At 34.4% G+C, this 15,648-nt stretch overlaps 1 protein-coding gene across 6 annotated transcripts in view; it reads left to right on the forward strand.

Moving 5' to 3' along the window:
* Positions 1 to 15,648, forward strand: part of RBBP8 (RB binding protein 8, endonuclease) — a 50,253-nt gene that overhangs the window by 18,981 nt on the left and 15,624 nt on the right. For 4 of the 6 annotated variants that reach the window (XM_087931162.1, XM_087931163.1, XM_087931164.1 and 1 more), the window contains exons 5-10: positions 4,193 to 4,305; positions 5,173 to 5,248; positions 6,192 to 6,349; positions 9,340 to 9,438; positions 12,532 to 12,617; positions 15,262 to 15,341. In XM_087931162.1, the coding sequence (XP_087787288.1) occupies positions 4,193 to 4,305; positions 5,173 to 5,248; positions 6,192 to 6,349; positions 9,340 to 9,438; positions 12,532 to 12,617; positions 15,262 to 15,341 (612 nt within the window). Of the gene's footprint in view, positions 1 to 876; positions 4,029 to 4,162; positions 4,306 to 5,172; positions 5,249 to 6,191; positions 6,350 to 9,339; positions 9,439 to 12,531; positions 12,618 to 15,261; positions 15,342 to 15,648 lie in introns of those variants that run through there. The other 2 variants (XM_087931165.1, XM_026699308.2) reach the window with 2 other exon arrangements.

Consider the following 15,648-nt stretch of genomic DNA (forward strand, 5'->3'; position numbering starts at 1 on the left):
AAAGTGCATACTAAATTCCATTAGGTGTAACAGGATTTTTAAACAAAATGCAGAAGATTATTCTACATTTGTTGCTGTAATTGAATGCAGTAAGTCCAAATATACATGAAATGCTACAGACTTCTTTCCTGAGTCCTGTGCTTTACAGCCTTAAATGACCTTGATGAAGAAGTTAAAAGGATAGTGATGATGATGCAGAACTTGGACAACTGGCTAAAGTAAATAAAGAGAAGTTTCAGAAATATACATTTTTATAGTGGTCTGAAATGAACCATAAGGTGGTGTGAAATTAAATCTAACATAGGAAGGGGAAGGATGAATGGCATAAGATGGGAGAGATCTGGTTTAGCGGTAGCATGTGTGAAAAAATCAGAGTGCTCTAACAGATCATATACTTAATATACACTGCTCAAAAAAATAAAGGGAACACAAAAATAAGACATCCTAGATCTGAATGAATGAAATATTCTTATTAAATACTTCGTTCATTACATAGTTGAATGTGCTGGCAACAAAATGGCACAAAAATTATCAATGGAAAACAAATTTAGCAACCTATGGAGGTCTGGATGTGGAGGTACACTCAAAATTAAAGTGGAAAAAAACACTACAGGCTGATCCAACTTTGATGTAATGTCCTTAAAACAAGTCAAAATGAGGCTCAGTAGTGTGTGTGGCCTCCACGTGCCTGTATGTCCTCCCTACAACGCCTGGGCATGCTCCTGATGAGGTGGCGGATGGTCTCATGCGGGATCTCCTCCCACACCTTGACTAAAGCATCCCCCAAGTCCTGGACAATCTGTGATGCACCGTGGATGGAGCGAGACATGATGTCCCAGATGTGCTCAGTTAGATTCAAGTCTGGGGAGCGGGTGGGCCAGTTCATAGCATCATTGCCTTCGTCTTGCAGGAACTGCTGACACACTCCAGCCACATGAGGTCTAGCATTGTCTTGCATTAGGAGGAGCCCAGGGCCAACTGCACCAGCATATGGTCTCACAAGGGGTCTGAGGATTTCATCTCGGTACCAAATGGCAGTCAGGCTACCTCTGGCGAGCACATGGAGGGCTGTACGGCCCCCTAAAGAAATGCCACCCTACACCATTACTGACCCACTGCCAAACCGGTCATGCTGGAGGATGTTGCAGGCAGCAGAACATTCTCCACGGTGTCTCCAGACCCTGTCACATCTGTCACTTGTGCTCAGTGTGAACCTGCTTTCATCTGTGAAGAGCACAGGGCACCAGTGGCGAATTTGCCAATCTTGGTGTTCTCTGGCAAATGCCAAATGTCCTGCACGGTGTTGGGCGGTAAGCACAACCCCCAACTGTGGACGTCGGGCCCTCATACCACCCTCATGGAGTCTGTTTCTGACCGTTTGAGCAGCCACATGCACATTTGTGGCCTGCTGGAGGTCATTTTGCAGGGCTCTGGCAGTGCTCCTGTCCCTCCTTGCACAAAGGCAGAGGTAGCGGTCCTAATGCTGGGTTGCTGCCCTCCTACGGCCTCCTCCACATCTCCTGATGTACTGGCCTGTCTCCTGGTAGCGCCTCCATGCTCTGGACACGACACTGACAGACAGCAAACCTTCTTGCCACAGCTCACATTGATGTGCCATCCCGGATGAGCTGCACTACCTGAACCACTTGTGTGGGTTGTAAACTCTGTCTCATGCTACCACTAGAGTGAAAGCACTGCCAGCATTCAAAAGTGACCAAACCATCAGCCAGAAAGCATAGAAACTGAGAAGTGGTCTGTGGTCACCACCTGCAGAACCACTCCTTTATTGGGGATGTCTTGCTAACTGCCTCTGCTTTCCACCTGTTGTCTATTCCATTTGCACAACAGCATGTGAAATTGATTGTCAATCAATGTTGCTACCTAAGTGGACAGTTTGATTTCACAGAAGTATGATTGACTTGGAGTTACATTGTGTTGTTTAAGTGTTCCCTTTATTTTTTTGAGCAGTGTAAATCAACACTAACAGAGCTGCTGGAAAGGTAAATGCTATGTTGAGATGTATTAACAGGAATATAGAGTTCAGATCACAGGCAGTAATTTTCCCACTATACTGTGCCTTGTTTAGGCTCCACTTGGAATATTATGTTCAATTCAGGACATCACAATTTAAAAATGACTTTTATAAACTGGTGCAAGTTCAGGAGAAGGTCACTGAGATGGCAAGGAAATTGAAAACCATGACCTGTGATGAACAGTTAGGGGGAACTGTGTATGTTTAACCTGAAGGAAAAATGATTAAAGCAAGATATGTGATAGCAGTTTTCAGAAATCTAAAAGGTTGTCATATAAAGGAAGAATTTGATTTGGTCTTTGTCTTCTTTCTCAAGCAGAATTTGATATGGCACATAAATAGATTCAAGTTAAATATTAGTAAGAACTTCCTGATAGCTAATGCCTGAAGTGGTACATTCATTTTTGATGGAGGTCTTCAAGCACAGAATGGATAGATACCTGTCAAAAATGCTTTAGCACATCACATACCAGAGGTTCTCTCACATCCCTATCAACTATGACTCTATAACACTGTTGCTTTTTAATATTTTCTGGTATGTTTTAAATTTTTCCACAGACACACACACACACTTTTTTGTTATGGCTTTCTTGAGCCAATATAGTAACCATATTTAGGTAATCATGCTACATTAATAAGTTGAAATACAGATGAGAGTTTTGCTTTTTTATTTTGCCCTTTTCTTCAGGGTACAAGGAAACAAACCAGAAATCTATAGTAACAAGCTTCTGATTGTTAGAATACTAGCCCATGTTTTGAAACAGTAGTCAGAAACTTCCTGATTTGATCATTGGCAGCACATGCATGACACATAGTAAAGTTAAACTTAGTGTATCATTTGAATCTGCTGCAGGTTTAAGGTGGTGGTTAACGCAGACAGAGAAGTTAAATAACAAAAAGCTCCTAATGTCTAAGCATAAAGTCAATGATAGTAGAAGGCACAACTGAATTGCTTCTGTCATAGCAACAAGGCCACTCTCCTGAGCACTCTATTTGTATTAATATGTAAAGATTAATTCCCTGATTGAGCCATTCTGGTGAGTAAGGACTGACTTACCAGCTATCATGAATAGAGAAAAAGACAAAGAGTGGTTTGCGTGTTCTTATGCTTGACTCCAAAATAATAGGCCTGCATGTGAATGTACTTTCTACTTGCATAAAAGAAGCAGAGCAACTTTGTGCACTGGAAAATGGCTTCTTTTTTAAATTTTACTGTTAGAATAATGGCTTCTTGCTCTATTATTGGATCAGAAATTTCCATTATTGTAAACTTGCCAGTAGTTCCTTTAAAATACTGCTTATTGCAATCTTTGTTGTACTCTGTTTTGACAAGACTAAAAATAGATCCTTTTAGAACAGTAGCCCCCAACCTTTTGGGCACCAAGGACCAGTTCTTCAGGAAAACAAAATGTTTTCCATGGATTGGGAGGGCCATGTGTTTGCATCCTACCCAGATCCCATGGATGTGCAGACAAAAGCTTTAATCTGTCGCGCGGTCTGGTTCCAAATGGACCCAATATCACATGGGTCATTTCACTGTTAGGTTTCTAGATGTCTAATTTTTGATTAAAATTTGTAAAGTCTTGAGACCATAAAATATAATTTAATGTTGTTGCTTTGCTTTCTATACTTAAGGTATTTGTCTTGCTGCAGAATAACATTAGAACTGCTGAAGATAACATATTATATTGAAGGTTTATATCTAAATATGCCATACTGGATCAGATATTGGCTGAGTTGTGAGGACTTTTTTCCCCAATAATATCCAGCTATGAATTCTCTGGAAAATATACAAGAACTGTAAAATAAGAATATATGTGAGAAGAAATGATTTTTCTCTCACCAAATAGTATTTTCTTCACTCAGTGTTCAGAAATTGGAATTAGCCCAGAAACATGCTTCAATATTTATAAGTATTTCAGTTACTACTACAAAGCAATTATTGAATGATTACTTGCCAGCAAATCCTGCAGTGTTCAATAAGTCTTAATATCTTGTAAGTATGCTTATGATTTCAGTTTTAATATTTGTACATCCTATTAGCTAAATCTTTATAACTTATCATAAGCCCATCTTTAGAGTGCTCTGACTTATCTAGTACTTTCAAAATTTATATTGAACCAAAAACAGATGGAGAAAATACACCTTCTAATTACATAGGTTAAGGGCAGGATTATGTGATCGTTGTGCAGTAACTGAAGAGCATATGAAGAAGAAACAACAGGAATTTGAAAATATCCGGCAACAGAACCTTAAGTTTATCACTGAACTGAGTGAGTTTTAGCAACCTTTTGTTTTTTTAGTGCTATTGTTTTTGTATCTGGGGATTTGCGTTGCTATTGTCCCTCAATCAGAGGTAACCTCATGGTAGAATTTCTGCATAAAACCATTTATCCAGTTGTAAGATCAATTTAATTTATACCAGTAGAAGAGAATATTTATAGCTCAGGTTTGAACTGTGGGATCTTTGTGCTCTGAGCTTGGTGGGGTTTTTTTGCAGACATTTCAGTAGCCAACTAGGGTAACCAGCATTGATGATATTACTGTTGAGTAATGAAACATCTTTTGGAAAAGAACCAAGCTCAGAGAGCCCTGAAGACTTCACAATTAACCTGATATACTTCAAAAGAGATATGTGAGGGATTGCACTATTAATGCCATAATTTTTGAGAATTCATGAAATATATTTTAATAAATTTACAAAGTTATTAATATAGTAAGACAAATAACATAGAAAGTTATTTGTTTGAGACAAAATATAAAAAGGTTTTAGTTGATGTTGAATTGAATTACCAAGAACATTTTATTTAGACTTGATCCAGTGGATAGATTTGCTCACATTTCAAATTTGCATTAAGATATAATTTTGTTTTGAATTCTGAACCTGTGTCACTTGAATGCACAACAGTTCCAGTTCTTAACAATTAAGGAATATTCTGATGTGATGAAAAGGTAAAATAAGAAAAAAAATATTTCTAGGCCTTATGATGAATATCATTGATTTACAAATTATAGTATGAAATATTCCATGTACATTAATATGTTAAATCAATTTAGTGTTATCTTAATGATTATAGATTTGTGAAAATGATAGAGGAAGATAAAACAGCAAAAATTATAATGCTTTCATTTTATTTCAGTAAATGAAAGAAACAACTTACAGGATGAAAATAAAAAGATTTCCCAAAAGCTTCAGAAAATGCAGCAAAAAAATGAGTAAGTTTATTTATAACTATAAAAGACAACATTATCTCAGAAGAAATGAAAGACAACTTGTATATTATACCAAGAAAAATGCATGGATGTAAATTATTACTAGTCAACTTTAGTATGGGCAATTATAAACTGTGTGTACGTGCGCGCTGGAAAATAGACATGTTAATGCCATAACCAAAATGCCATAATTTTATTAATAGAGGCAAGTACTCCCACTCAATACAGCATGAGACATTCATTTTTCTAAATAAAAAAGTTATAATTTGTAAAATAATAAGTACTTCATTTTTTAAAAAAGCACAAAACCCTTATCTCTGAATGGGGACATGGTGGAGATGGTCATAGCAAAACCAAATGTATTTAGTAGATAATAAGGTTATCTGCAATCCTAAATAAAGTTGGGAAATTAATTCTTAACATTTCTAGTTTTTAACACTTGGATGATTTACAGACTTTAAAATTATCATTTATATGCAAACTTCTGCCATTCTGTTTTTAACTAGTATTTTCTTCCAAGTTTTATCAGTTGCTGTATGCTTTTTCCAGATTGTTATTTTGAAGGCTGCAAAGGATGAAACATCAGAAATGTTTTCCATGTTTATTGCTGTTGTTTTCTGAAGCCTCTTTCCTGCTCATTTCCAGCTAGTACAGACTTTAAATCTTTCTGATTATTATTTTTTAATTCATAGTGCTTTCTCATCCTTCTTTCTCAGTAATTTCTCCAGACATAGGAGCTCTCTTCTTCCTTAATTTCAATCCTGTTTTAGTACTCTCCTTCCCCCAATGCAGGTAAGAGCAAAAAAAAAAAAAAAGATACGGAAATAACCATTCAGTGGTTATTTGATAACAGACTTTCATTGATTCAATCTCCAGGAAAATGAGAGAATGAGGGAGGTTGATGTATTTAGCCTTTATTCATATTGTTCTTCTATGGTTTTCTTAGGGAGCAAGAGAAATATATGGAAGATTTTATTCCAGGTTCACCAGTTCAGTCACTATCACTTTCAATGGTTAATCGAATGCGGCGAAAACGAGAAAACAGGCATATCCGGTACACAGAACAAAAGTGCACAGATTTGGAAAAGAAAGAAAGAATCTATGGTATATTTTTTGATAATTAATTCATCCCCTAAAGTAGTTGGGAATAGTTGTCATTTCAAAGATAACAGAACAAAAAACGTTATGCTCCTTTTTTGCCTGTTAAACCAGGTCAATTTTTAAACCTCATTTTCAATACTAGCAAACTAAAATATTCAGAATGTAGACATTTGAATATAAGTAGTTCAGATAAGCAGTATTCAAATGATACATTTGGTAGTTTAAGCATCTGTTTCATTGAAATAATATAACTATCTTCAAAAACAGTATGCTACATAAAATAAGTTCTTAATTTTAGCTGCTTTTCTTCTTTAAGCATTACATCACCACCTTGTGGACAATAGAAGGATTTTAATTTTATGATATCCAAGTTTAAATCAGAATAAAAGAAAATATGGATGATATTATTTAAAAACTTTTACTCATACACATACAAACAGACAGAGATGGACAGAGAGAGTTATTTAAAACTGTGATTTTAATTTGAAGTATAGTTGTTATTTAATGAAAAAGCATGTTTTAAATATTTACTTGATTTACTCAAGGAGCAGGTAGCAGTTGTGGCTAGGAGGGCCTTTTCTCAATTTCATGTTGTGTGCCAGTTACAGCCCTTCCTGGATCAGGAGGCCCTTCTCTCATTCACTCATGTCTTGGTCAACTCTCATTTGGACTATTGCAATGTGCTTTAAATGGGGCTACTCTTGAAGAGTATCCAGACTGCATATGTAGCAGCTCTGCTGTGTGAGCTACTTTGGGTACAAGTATTCTTCTGGATTCAATTCAAGATGTTGGTTATCACTTTAAGCCCTTTATGGAATGGGACCAGGTTACCTGAGGAACCATCTTGTCCCAATTGCATCGACCATCCCACCCAGGCAGGCAAGAAAGATATATTATGGACCCTGCCAGTTACTAATTTTTGATTGGTGGATTCAAGGAAAAGAATCTTCTCTGCCATTGCCATTGCCTTATGGAATATCGTGTCCCCAGAGGTGAAGTTGGTCTCCACTTTTTTATGCCTTCCAAAAGAGAGTGAAGACTTGGCTCTGCCATCTGGCATTGGGTTCAAGGAGTGGCACAGAACCTTGGGGTTAGCTGGTACTCCACTTTTTTAAAATCTTATTCACTTTTTAGCTTATGTTTTAAACTTCACTCATTTTAATTTTCACTCTGTTTTAATTATGTTTTTAATTATATTTGGTTTTATCATTTGTATCTGCAAACCACCCAGAGACATGGATAGTAAGGTGGGCAGTGTGTGAATTTGATAAATAATGCAAAAGCTTTTAAGCTAAGCTATTATTCATATAGCTAAAGATAAAAATACAAATTGAAAGTAATAAAAGCAATTCTCTTACTATGTATATAGTTGTAATACAAAGTGAAATTTTTGGAATGTGTTTATTTTTAAACAGTATTAATTTTTTCTTAAATAGCTAAAATATAGTTATGCGTTTATCTGAAAATCATTACTTGGACATACATTCACTATTAGAGCTTTTATGTACAATAGTGACCTCTTTGCGTTTTAAAGTACATGGAATTATTTTGGATATTTTAGTTTCCATTCAAATATGCTTGTTTATAATTTTTTTTTTTAAATATATAATGGGTTTGAAACAGTGGTTCAAAATTTTTTACTACCGGTTCTGTGGGTGTGGCTTGGTAGGCGTGGCAGGAGAAGGATACTGTAAAATCTCCAGTCAGATGTGGTATTTGTTGGTCCTCCAAAATACTCAAACTTTCTGCTACCGGTTCTCCAGAACTGGTCAGGACCTGCTGAATGCAACCTCTGGTTTGAAATAGTTTAACTTCAGGTTTGTTTGTTTTTTTTAAAAAAAAACAATAATGGTAAAACGTATGAAAAAGTAAGCCTATCCTATGGTCTAAGGTTTTTTATAACCTTCTGTTCCTGAAAGGATCTGATTAACCATTGACAAAAGCAGAATATTTTATCTAGTTTATTACCATATTTTTCGCTCCATAAGACACACTCCCCCACCCCCAAAAGTGGGTGGAAATGTCTGTGCCGGTCCTTTGGTGAATAGCAGCTGGGCCGCCACAGTGGTGTCCTTTTATAGTGCTGAATCCAACTTCTTCTTTCTGTCATTGCCCGCCTCTTCTGTCTCTTTTAAGCAGTGCAGGGGTCAATAGGCAGAGCTGGCAATGAGTCTGTGGTCCTCTCAGGCTCTGTCTGATATTTTTCTTCTTATTTTCCTCTAAATCTAGGTGAGTCTTATGGTCAGGTGTTTCTTATGGGGTGAAAAATATGGTATATATTCTAAATTTCATTATATACCACTGTACATACTTGCCTAATTTAGACTAACAAGCAAACTGTTCTTTGGTCACTATCTTTTGTTCAATACCCAGGTCCTCAACCCTTAAACGTTGTCCAATTTTTAGGCTTCAATACTACAGGTACTTCTAAATAAATGCATTTTTCTCTAGTATTCTGGACAGAAAGTGACTTTTTTTACAATATAGTTTAATGTCTAATCAAAATATGAAAACCAATTAAAATATACAGCTATCTGCATAACTCTGATATCTAAAAGCCAATCAAGACAAAGAGGACCACTTTAATGGAAATCCACAGGTGTTAATACAAAAGTATTTTGTGGGGATTTTGACTAGGTTGGCTGGTAGTTGTGTTTTATTTAAGCATAATGTGAATTGTTTAAAGTATATATTGAATTTGTACTTTATTGAAATTTGAATCAATAAATCTAGTTCTTACTCAGCTATTTTGCTGATTTATTTACATACAAAAACTACTCAAATTCTCTCAGAGAAAATAGATTTGTACATCCAGGTCTACTCAGCTTTTATTTGTCAGTTTATTATGTCAACATTAACATTATATATATAGAAGAAAGGCAAGACAGTTAACTAGAAATCAAAACCATTTGGAATCTAAGCATATCAGTTATTTTTTTAAAAGGTTTTCTATAAATAAATATTTAAATATAAATTCTGTATTTTTTTTCTAGAACATGGAAATATTCAGTTGTCACCTACTCAAGAGCCTGCTTGTTCTGAAGAAATATTGGTAGCAGATACATGTGATCCACAGTTGTCCCCAGATTCAAGTAAATATCACCAATTTTAGCATTACTTAATATTTAATAACAATAACAACACTATTATTTAATAAAAAAGAATCTTTTAAAGAGATCTCCTATATTGTTTTTTTAGTTAGAAAAGAAGCAGATGTTCAAACAGTTAATTCCATAATATTTTTGAAGAAACAGATGGAACTGTAAAGCAATTATATTATATCTTTATGTAAGTTAATTATTCTTAGCTTAGCTTTTTATTTGCTGCAAGCTTGTGTAACTTGGGCATTCAGCTACATAATATTGGAAGCCTTTATTTGCTGGTATAACTTTTAAGATTTTTATCAACAAATTAAAATCAAGTAGATGATTCAAAGCAAATGGGTTAGAAATACATTAATATACTAGGTATATTTAATTATTTATTGAGTCATATGGCTTTGCAAAAACAACTGAAGTGTACAGTAGCCCTGACCAAACTGATGCTTCAGCTGTTGCTGGAATACAATTATTATAATTTGCGCCCAGAAAAAGTATGTTATCGAGAATTTATGACACGTTATTATATCTGCGGGGGATACTAAGTTACAAAATATTGCGACAAAAAATTAATATGCACATGTTTTAATATTGATAAATCCAGCCAAAACTATTTTAGTGTAATTAATTTTTGATTAAGAAACGTAACTTAAAACTTAAAATTTCAGTTTCTATGTATATGGTAAGAAAAAGGTTTATGTTTTTAATAAGTTTTTAAACATATTGGAATAGTATTCAGTGGGTTAAGGGGTTTTTTTGACACAGAAAATTTGATATAGATATGTTATAAGGATATACATCTTTGGTTAAGTTGGACATTTGTAACAGAAATTGTGAATGTAATCTTGATGAAGAGGACAAATTAGAGCTACTTAGGCAAGTCATATGTGCCATGAATTATTCTTCAAGATATTCCACCAAGCTTCAAGAAGCAATAAAGAACCTCAGCAAGTTAGTTCATCAGCAAAGCAGCATGAAGGGATCAAAAGCCTGAATATTTTCTCCCTGCGTCCTTTTAATCTGTATTTTTCTATTAATTACTGCTTGTATATTTATTTAAGTTCTTTGTTTTTAGCACTTTAGGAGACAGCTTGACTGTAAAACAGGAGGTAGCTTTAATAAATACTGATTTCTTTGGTCAGTCGCTTAAGGTCAGCTTGGTAATTTTTGCTTAGCAACAAGAGTGATGGCATTGTTATAAAGCTTTTTTATGCTTTTCAGATTCTTTACTTTTCAAGTAGCATTGAAAAACATAATTTGGCAAGGATTCCAATAACAATTATTTTAATGTTTGCTTTTTAATATCTATATAATAAAGGAACTATTTCTGCAATACATAGACACACACATAAATACACAGATGCATATGATGCTGTTCCCTTTCATAGTAAGTAATGTTATTCAAAGGCAGAAAGGAAATAAAAAGAAAGTAAAGCTGTGAGGTAAAAGGAAAGTAAATACAGCTAAATCTAGTTCACTATAACATTGTTTACCTCTTTGTTTCTTTTTACTTTGTTCCTTCAATGTCCATTTTCCCAGGTTACATTTGATACTATTGAGAAATAGTCTATCCCATATTCAGAATTTCTCATAATCTTTGTATATCTTTCACTAATTTTCCCAGCATTTCATCAAAAACATTCAAATCAATCTTGCTTTTAGATTTAAATCCCTTCCTTTGCCATATGTGCTCATAAATAAGCTTATATGACATATTCGAAATAGCACTTTCTACACAGGTATATCCCAACAATCCCAATTCTCATTCATTCCTGATCTCTGAAAGGTTGAATCATTTTTCTGTACCCTCTTGCTCATTCCTATCATTTCTTTATGGCTCCTAACATAATTTTCTTACTGGATGACATATAATCAGAATTTTGCATAGTTTTCTCAGAAGTCATCCCTGCAGCATTTATTGTCACCATTCAAACCAATTATCATCAGTCTACAAATTAGTACTTTCATACTCATCCATAATAATTATTATAGCATTCTGTACCATTCTTTTTTAGTATTTTTTCATTCCTAATTAATCTACATATGTCTATACATATGTACTTCCATGCATGTAGTAATATATTCAATTCCATTTCATAGAATAAAACCACTTTGATTCAGAACTATTTCATATTTCTCATTTTTCTTTTAGTTTCACCAACATTCAACATACTATTTTAAAAAATATTTTTACTTATAAATATATAACCTAAATATAGACTACAAAAAAATTGAAAAAAAATTGTTGACAGCATTGATAAGACTATTAAATAGCCATACAGTGCAGTACTGCAGGCTATTTCTGCTGACTGTTGGTTGCCGGCAATTTGGTAATTCAAATCCCACCATGCTCAAGGTTGACTCAGCCTTTCATCCTTCCAAGGTGGGGAAAATGAGGACCCAGATTGTTGGGTGCAATATGCTGACTGTAAATTGCTTAGAGAGGCTGTAAAGCGCTATGAAGCGGTATATAAGTCTAAGTGCTATTGCTATACAGGATTTTCAATATTGATATGATATTGATTTTCAGTATCAAGACTATACTATAGTAGATGATGAAAAGAGAGCAAAAATCTTGACCTAATGTACCACAAAAAATAGCAGCTTCCGGTTTATGACAACTAGTTTTGTATGTCAAATGTAAGCAAAGCAGATTAGAGACTAAAAGAATAAGTTGAATTTAACGCTTGGTATGTCCATTAAAATATGATAATTGCTCTCTACCAGAACTAGTGAAATTAAGATATGCTTATTGCGAAATGCTGACCTCATAATACAGACTACAAGACAACGAGAATTTAGCAATGCTTCCTACATGGATTCAAAATCCTAAGTAACCAAAAAGTGATCGTTTCTGAACAAGACTGATTAGCAAAAAAAAAGAATATTTCGGTGTCCAATAGCTTGTAAATGACTTGGTACAAGATTGTACCAATCTAACCAGTAGAATTTTTTCTCCTTCTTTAGATAGGAGATGCAAAACCTAAGTCTTAATTCAGCATAAAAAAGATTGAAAAGACCATTACCAAAAATGGAGAAATATTTATCTTGTATTTTTTTTGCTGATTTCCTTTTCCATTGGTACAGGCAAAGAAGTGAAAGAAGAATGTCCCAATTCAGTGCATTTTAATTTGAAGGCAGTTGTTACAGAAACACTTGAATGTGATGAACATGTAAGTACTATTTTTAAGATCTGTCATAAAGTCTATCCGAGAGATTAATTTTCATAATTTTCTTTATTCCATCTAATGACTTAAAAAACATACCACTGGTTGTTAAGCCTAATACATAAAGCAATCAGGCATTTGTAATTTATAATGGATGCTTCTGATCTTTTCCCAAAAAGCTAAATAAGATAGATTCTAAAAATTGCAGTCTATCTTACATTTTCGTTATGCCAAATGAAATGATTACATCGTTCCTGAATCTGCATAAATTTTTCAAAGAAAATTGCAGGAATGTTTGGCCTCAATTTGCTGGAAAGCAAATTACTAGAAATAAGCATGAAGGAATAGATAGAAATCTTTTTGCACTGCTAAATGCATTTCTTTGCTGAATAGATATAACTATTCATTGTTTCACACTGGTTCTTTAGTTATAGTTTTGGAACATAATTCATTTTTTAATAAACATGAACATAGTATAAAAAGTCGTGTGCTCTCACAACTAGGTTTGAGAAGGCTTACTCAATATTTTTTAATACAGGTAGTATTAAACATTATTGGTGGTTCATTCACACAGACTGGTTGCTTCCTACCTCACCATAATTATTTTTGTATAATTATATTGGTCTCTTGGGGACATGGTGGCTCAGTGGCTAAGATGCTGAGCTTGTTGATCAGAAAGGTCAGCAGTTCAGCGGTTCAAATTCGTAGCACCGTGTAACGGAGTGAGCTGCCATTACTTGTCCCAGCTTCTGCCAACCTAGCAGTTCGAAAGCATGTAAAGATGCAAGTAGGAAAATAAGAATCATTATGTTGGGAAGGCAACAGCATTCCGTGCGCCTTCAACGTTTAGTCAGGCCGGCCACATGACCACGAAGATGTCTTCGGACAGCACTGGCTCTGGCTTTGTAACCAAGATGAGCACTGCCCCCTAGAGCCGGAAACAACTAGCACATATATGCGAGGGGAATCTTTACCTTTACCTTATATTGGTCCCTTAACTGTTCCCACATTGTACTAAGCCATAATATGGTTCATGTATTTGTGATTTAATTTGACATAAAAACCCATTCTAGAAAATAATAAGGGTTATAATAAGGGTTTATAAGTCAATGAGAATATGTTTAGTTTTTCATGTTTTTCTATAGTACCTGGTGTTTTAATCTCTCATCATTTTTGTCTACCTTTCTCTAGTCACAAGTATTTTTTTTCTACATTACTTTCAAAATATATGACTAAGAACTGACCCAGCCCTTCAAATGTATTTTAACTCTATGCAGGACCATTCAGTGAGGCAGGCTAGTATTCAAAAGTACTATTCAACAAAAGTTACATTTATGTACTAATTCCTTAGTAATACAAAAATATATTTGCATTTGAAAATTATGATATAAGTATATATTTAAAAATCAAGCAAACAGATAATCCTCAATTTATAACCATTGATTTAGATATTATTCAAAGTTATAATGGCATTGGAAAAAAAGTGACTTGTGACCATTTTTCATACTTATGACTGTTGCAGCATCCACATGGCCATGTGATCAAAATTTGGACACTGGCATGTATTTATGGGGAGGGGGTTGCAGTGTTCTGGGCTCATGATCATCTTTTGTGACCTTCTGACAAATAAAGCCCATGGGGAAGCCAGTTTCACTTAAAAAAGAGTTCTCTACTCTTCTACTTGCTGTAGAATACCTTATGCCACCAGACTTGAAAGTCTAGACCTAGAAAACCTTGAATTACGCCATCTTCAGTCTGATCTAAGTATGGTATATAAAATCATACATTGCAATGTCCTACCTGTCAATGAATACTTCAGCTTCAACCATAACAACACAAGAGCACACAATAAATACAAACTCAAGGTTAATCGCACAAAACTTGATTGCAGGAAATACGACTTCAGCAACAGAGTGGTCAGTGTCTGGAATACTCTACCTGACTCTGTGGTTTCTTCCCCAAACCCCCAAAACTTGAACCTTAGACTGTCTACTATTGACCTCTCCCTTTTCCTAAGAGGTCTGTAGGGGGCATGTATAAGCGCACCAACATGCATACCGTCCCTGTCCTATTGTTTCTTTTATTTTTCTTATATGTACCCATTTCATGTATTCATAACTATGTATATACAGTACTTATACCTATTATCTTGTAAGCGATTGACAAATCTAAATAAATAAAATAACATAACTGTCTTACTTAACAACTGCAGTGATTCACTTAACAACTATGGCAAGACAGATCATAAAATGGGGCAAAAATCACTTAACAACTGTCTTGCTTAGCAATGGAAATTTGGGTCATAAGTTAAGGACTACAAAATACTTGCTTGGGAAGTCAAGGAACAATTAAGTGTCATATACAGTTCACCTTTTCAGTATTCAAGATTCTATATTACTTTATGTTCCCTTTTCCATCCCACAAATCTCACTGAGAATTTAAATGTTTAGTAAGAACTCTGTACATGTACATCTGATAATTCTGTGCTTTGTACACTGGTCCCAACCAGTTGGTTGGTTTGGTCTTAAGAGTGTCAATTAATAATAATATTCTTTGTTCACTAAGTGAATAAATATAATTGGGATGCATTAGAAAATGATAATGTGCAATATTAGAATTATTTCTGAACTCATATATTTTTATTCCATAGGAACCTTGCAGCAAACCACTTGGAGTTACAAGAAAACAATTGGCTCAAGAGTGCTATAAAAATAATAGTGACAATTTAGAGTGAGTCTTCCTTTTTTAAAAAAGAATTATTAATACTTTAGGATTATATTTGGATATATTCTTATGAATACTTTATTCTATTACATGTGATGTGGATAACTACTAAGAAGATATTGTTCTCAAAGACAATACCTGGTTTTAAAAATTCCTTTCCCACAGAAGATTGCCTGCTACCTACTTATATGTTTTCATAATGTTATGTCTTTAACAGCTTTTTCATGATTCCCTAAGTACCTGAGTCTGCTGCTCAACTTGTGAACTTATTGTATTATTAATTTTAATCCTTTTTATTCTTACTCATAAATGC

Source organism: Pseudonaja textilis, chromosome 3 (genome assembly GCF_049901715.1).
Source record: "Pseudonaja textilis isolate UNSWEBS1 chromosome 3, rPseTex1.2, whole genome shotgun sequence".
Taxonomy (NCBI): domain Eukaryota; kingdom Metazoa; phylum Chordata; class Lepidosauria; order Squamata; family Elapidae; genus Pseudonaja; species Pseudonaja textilis.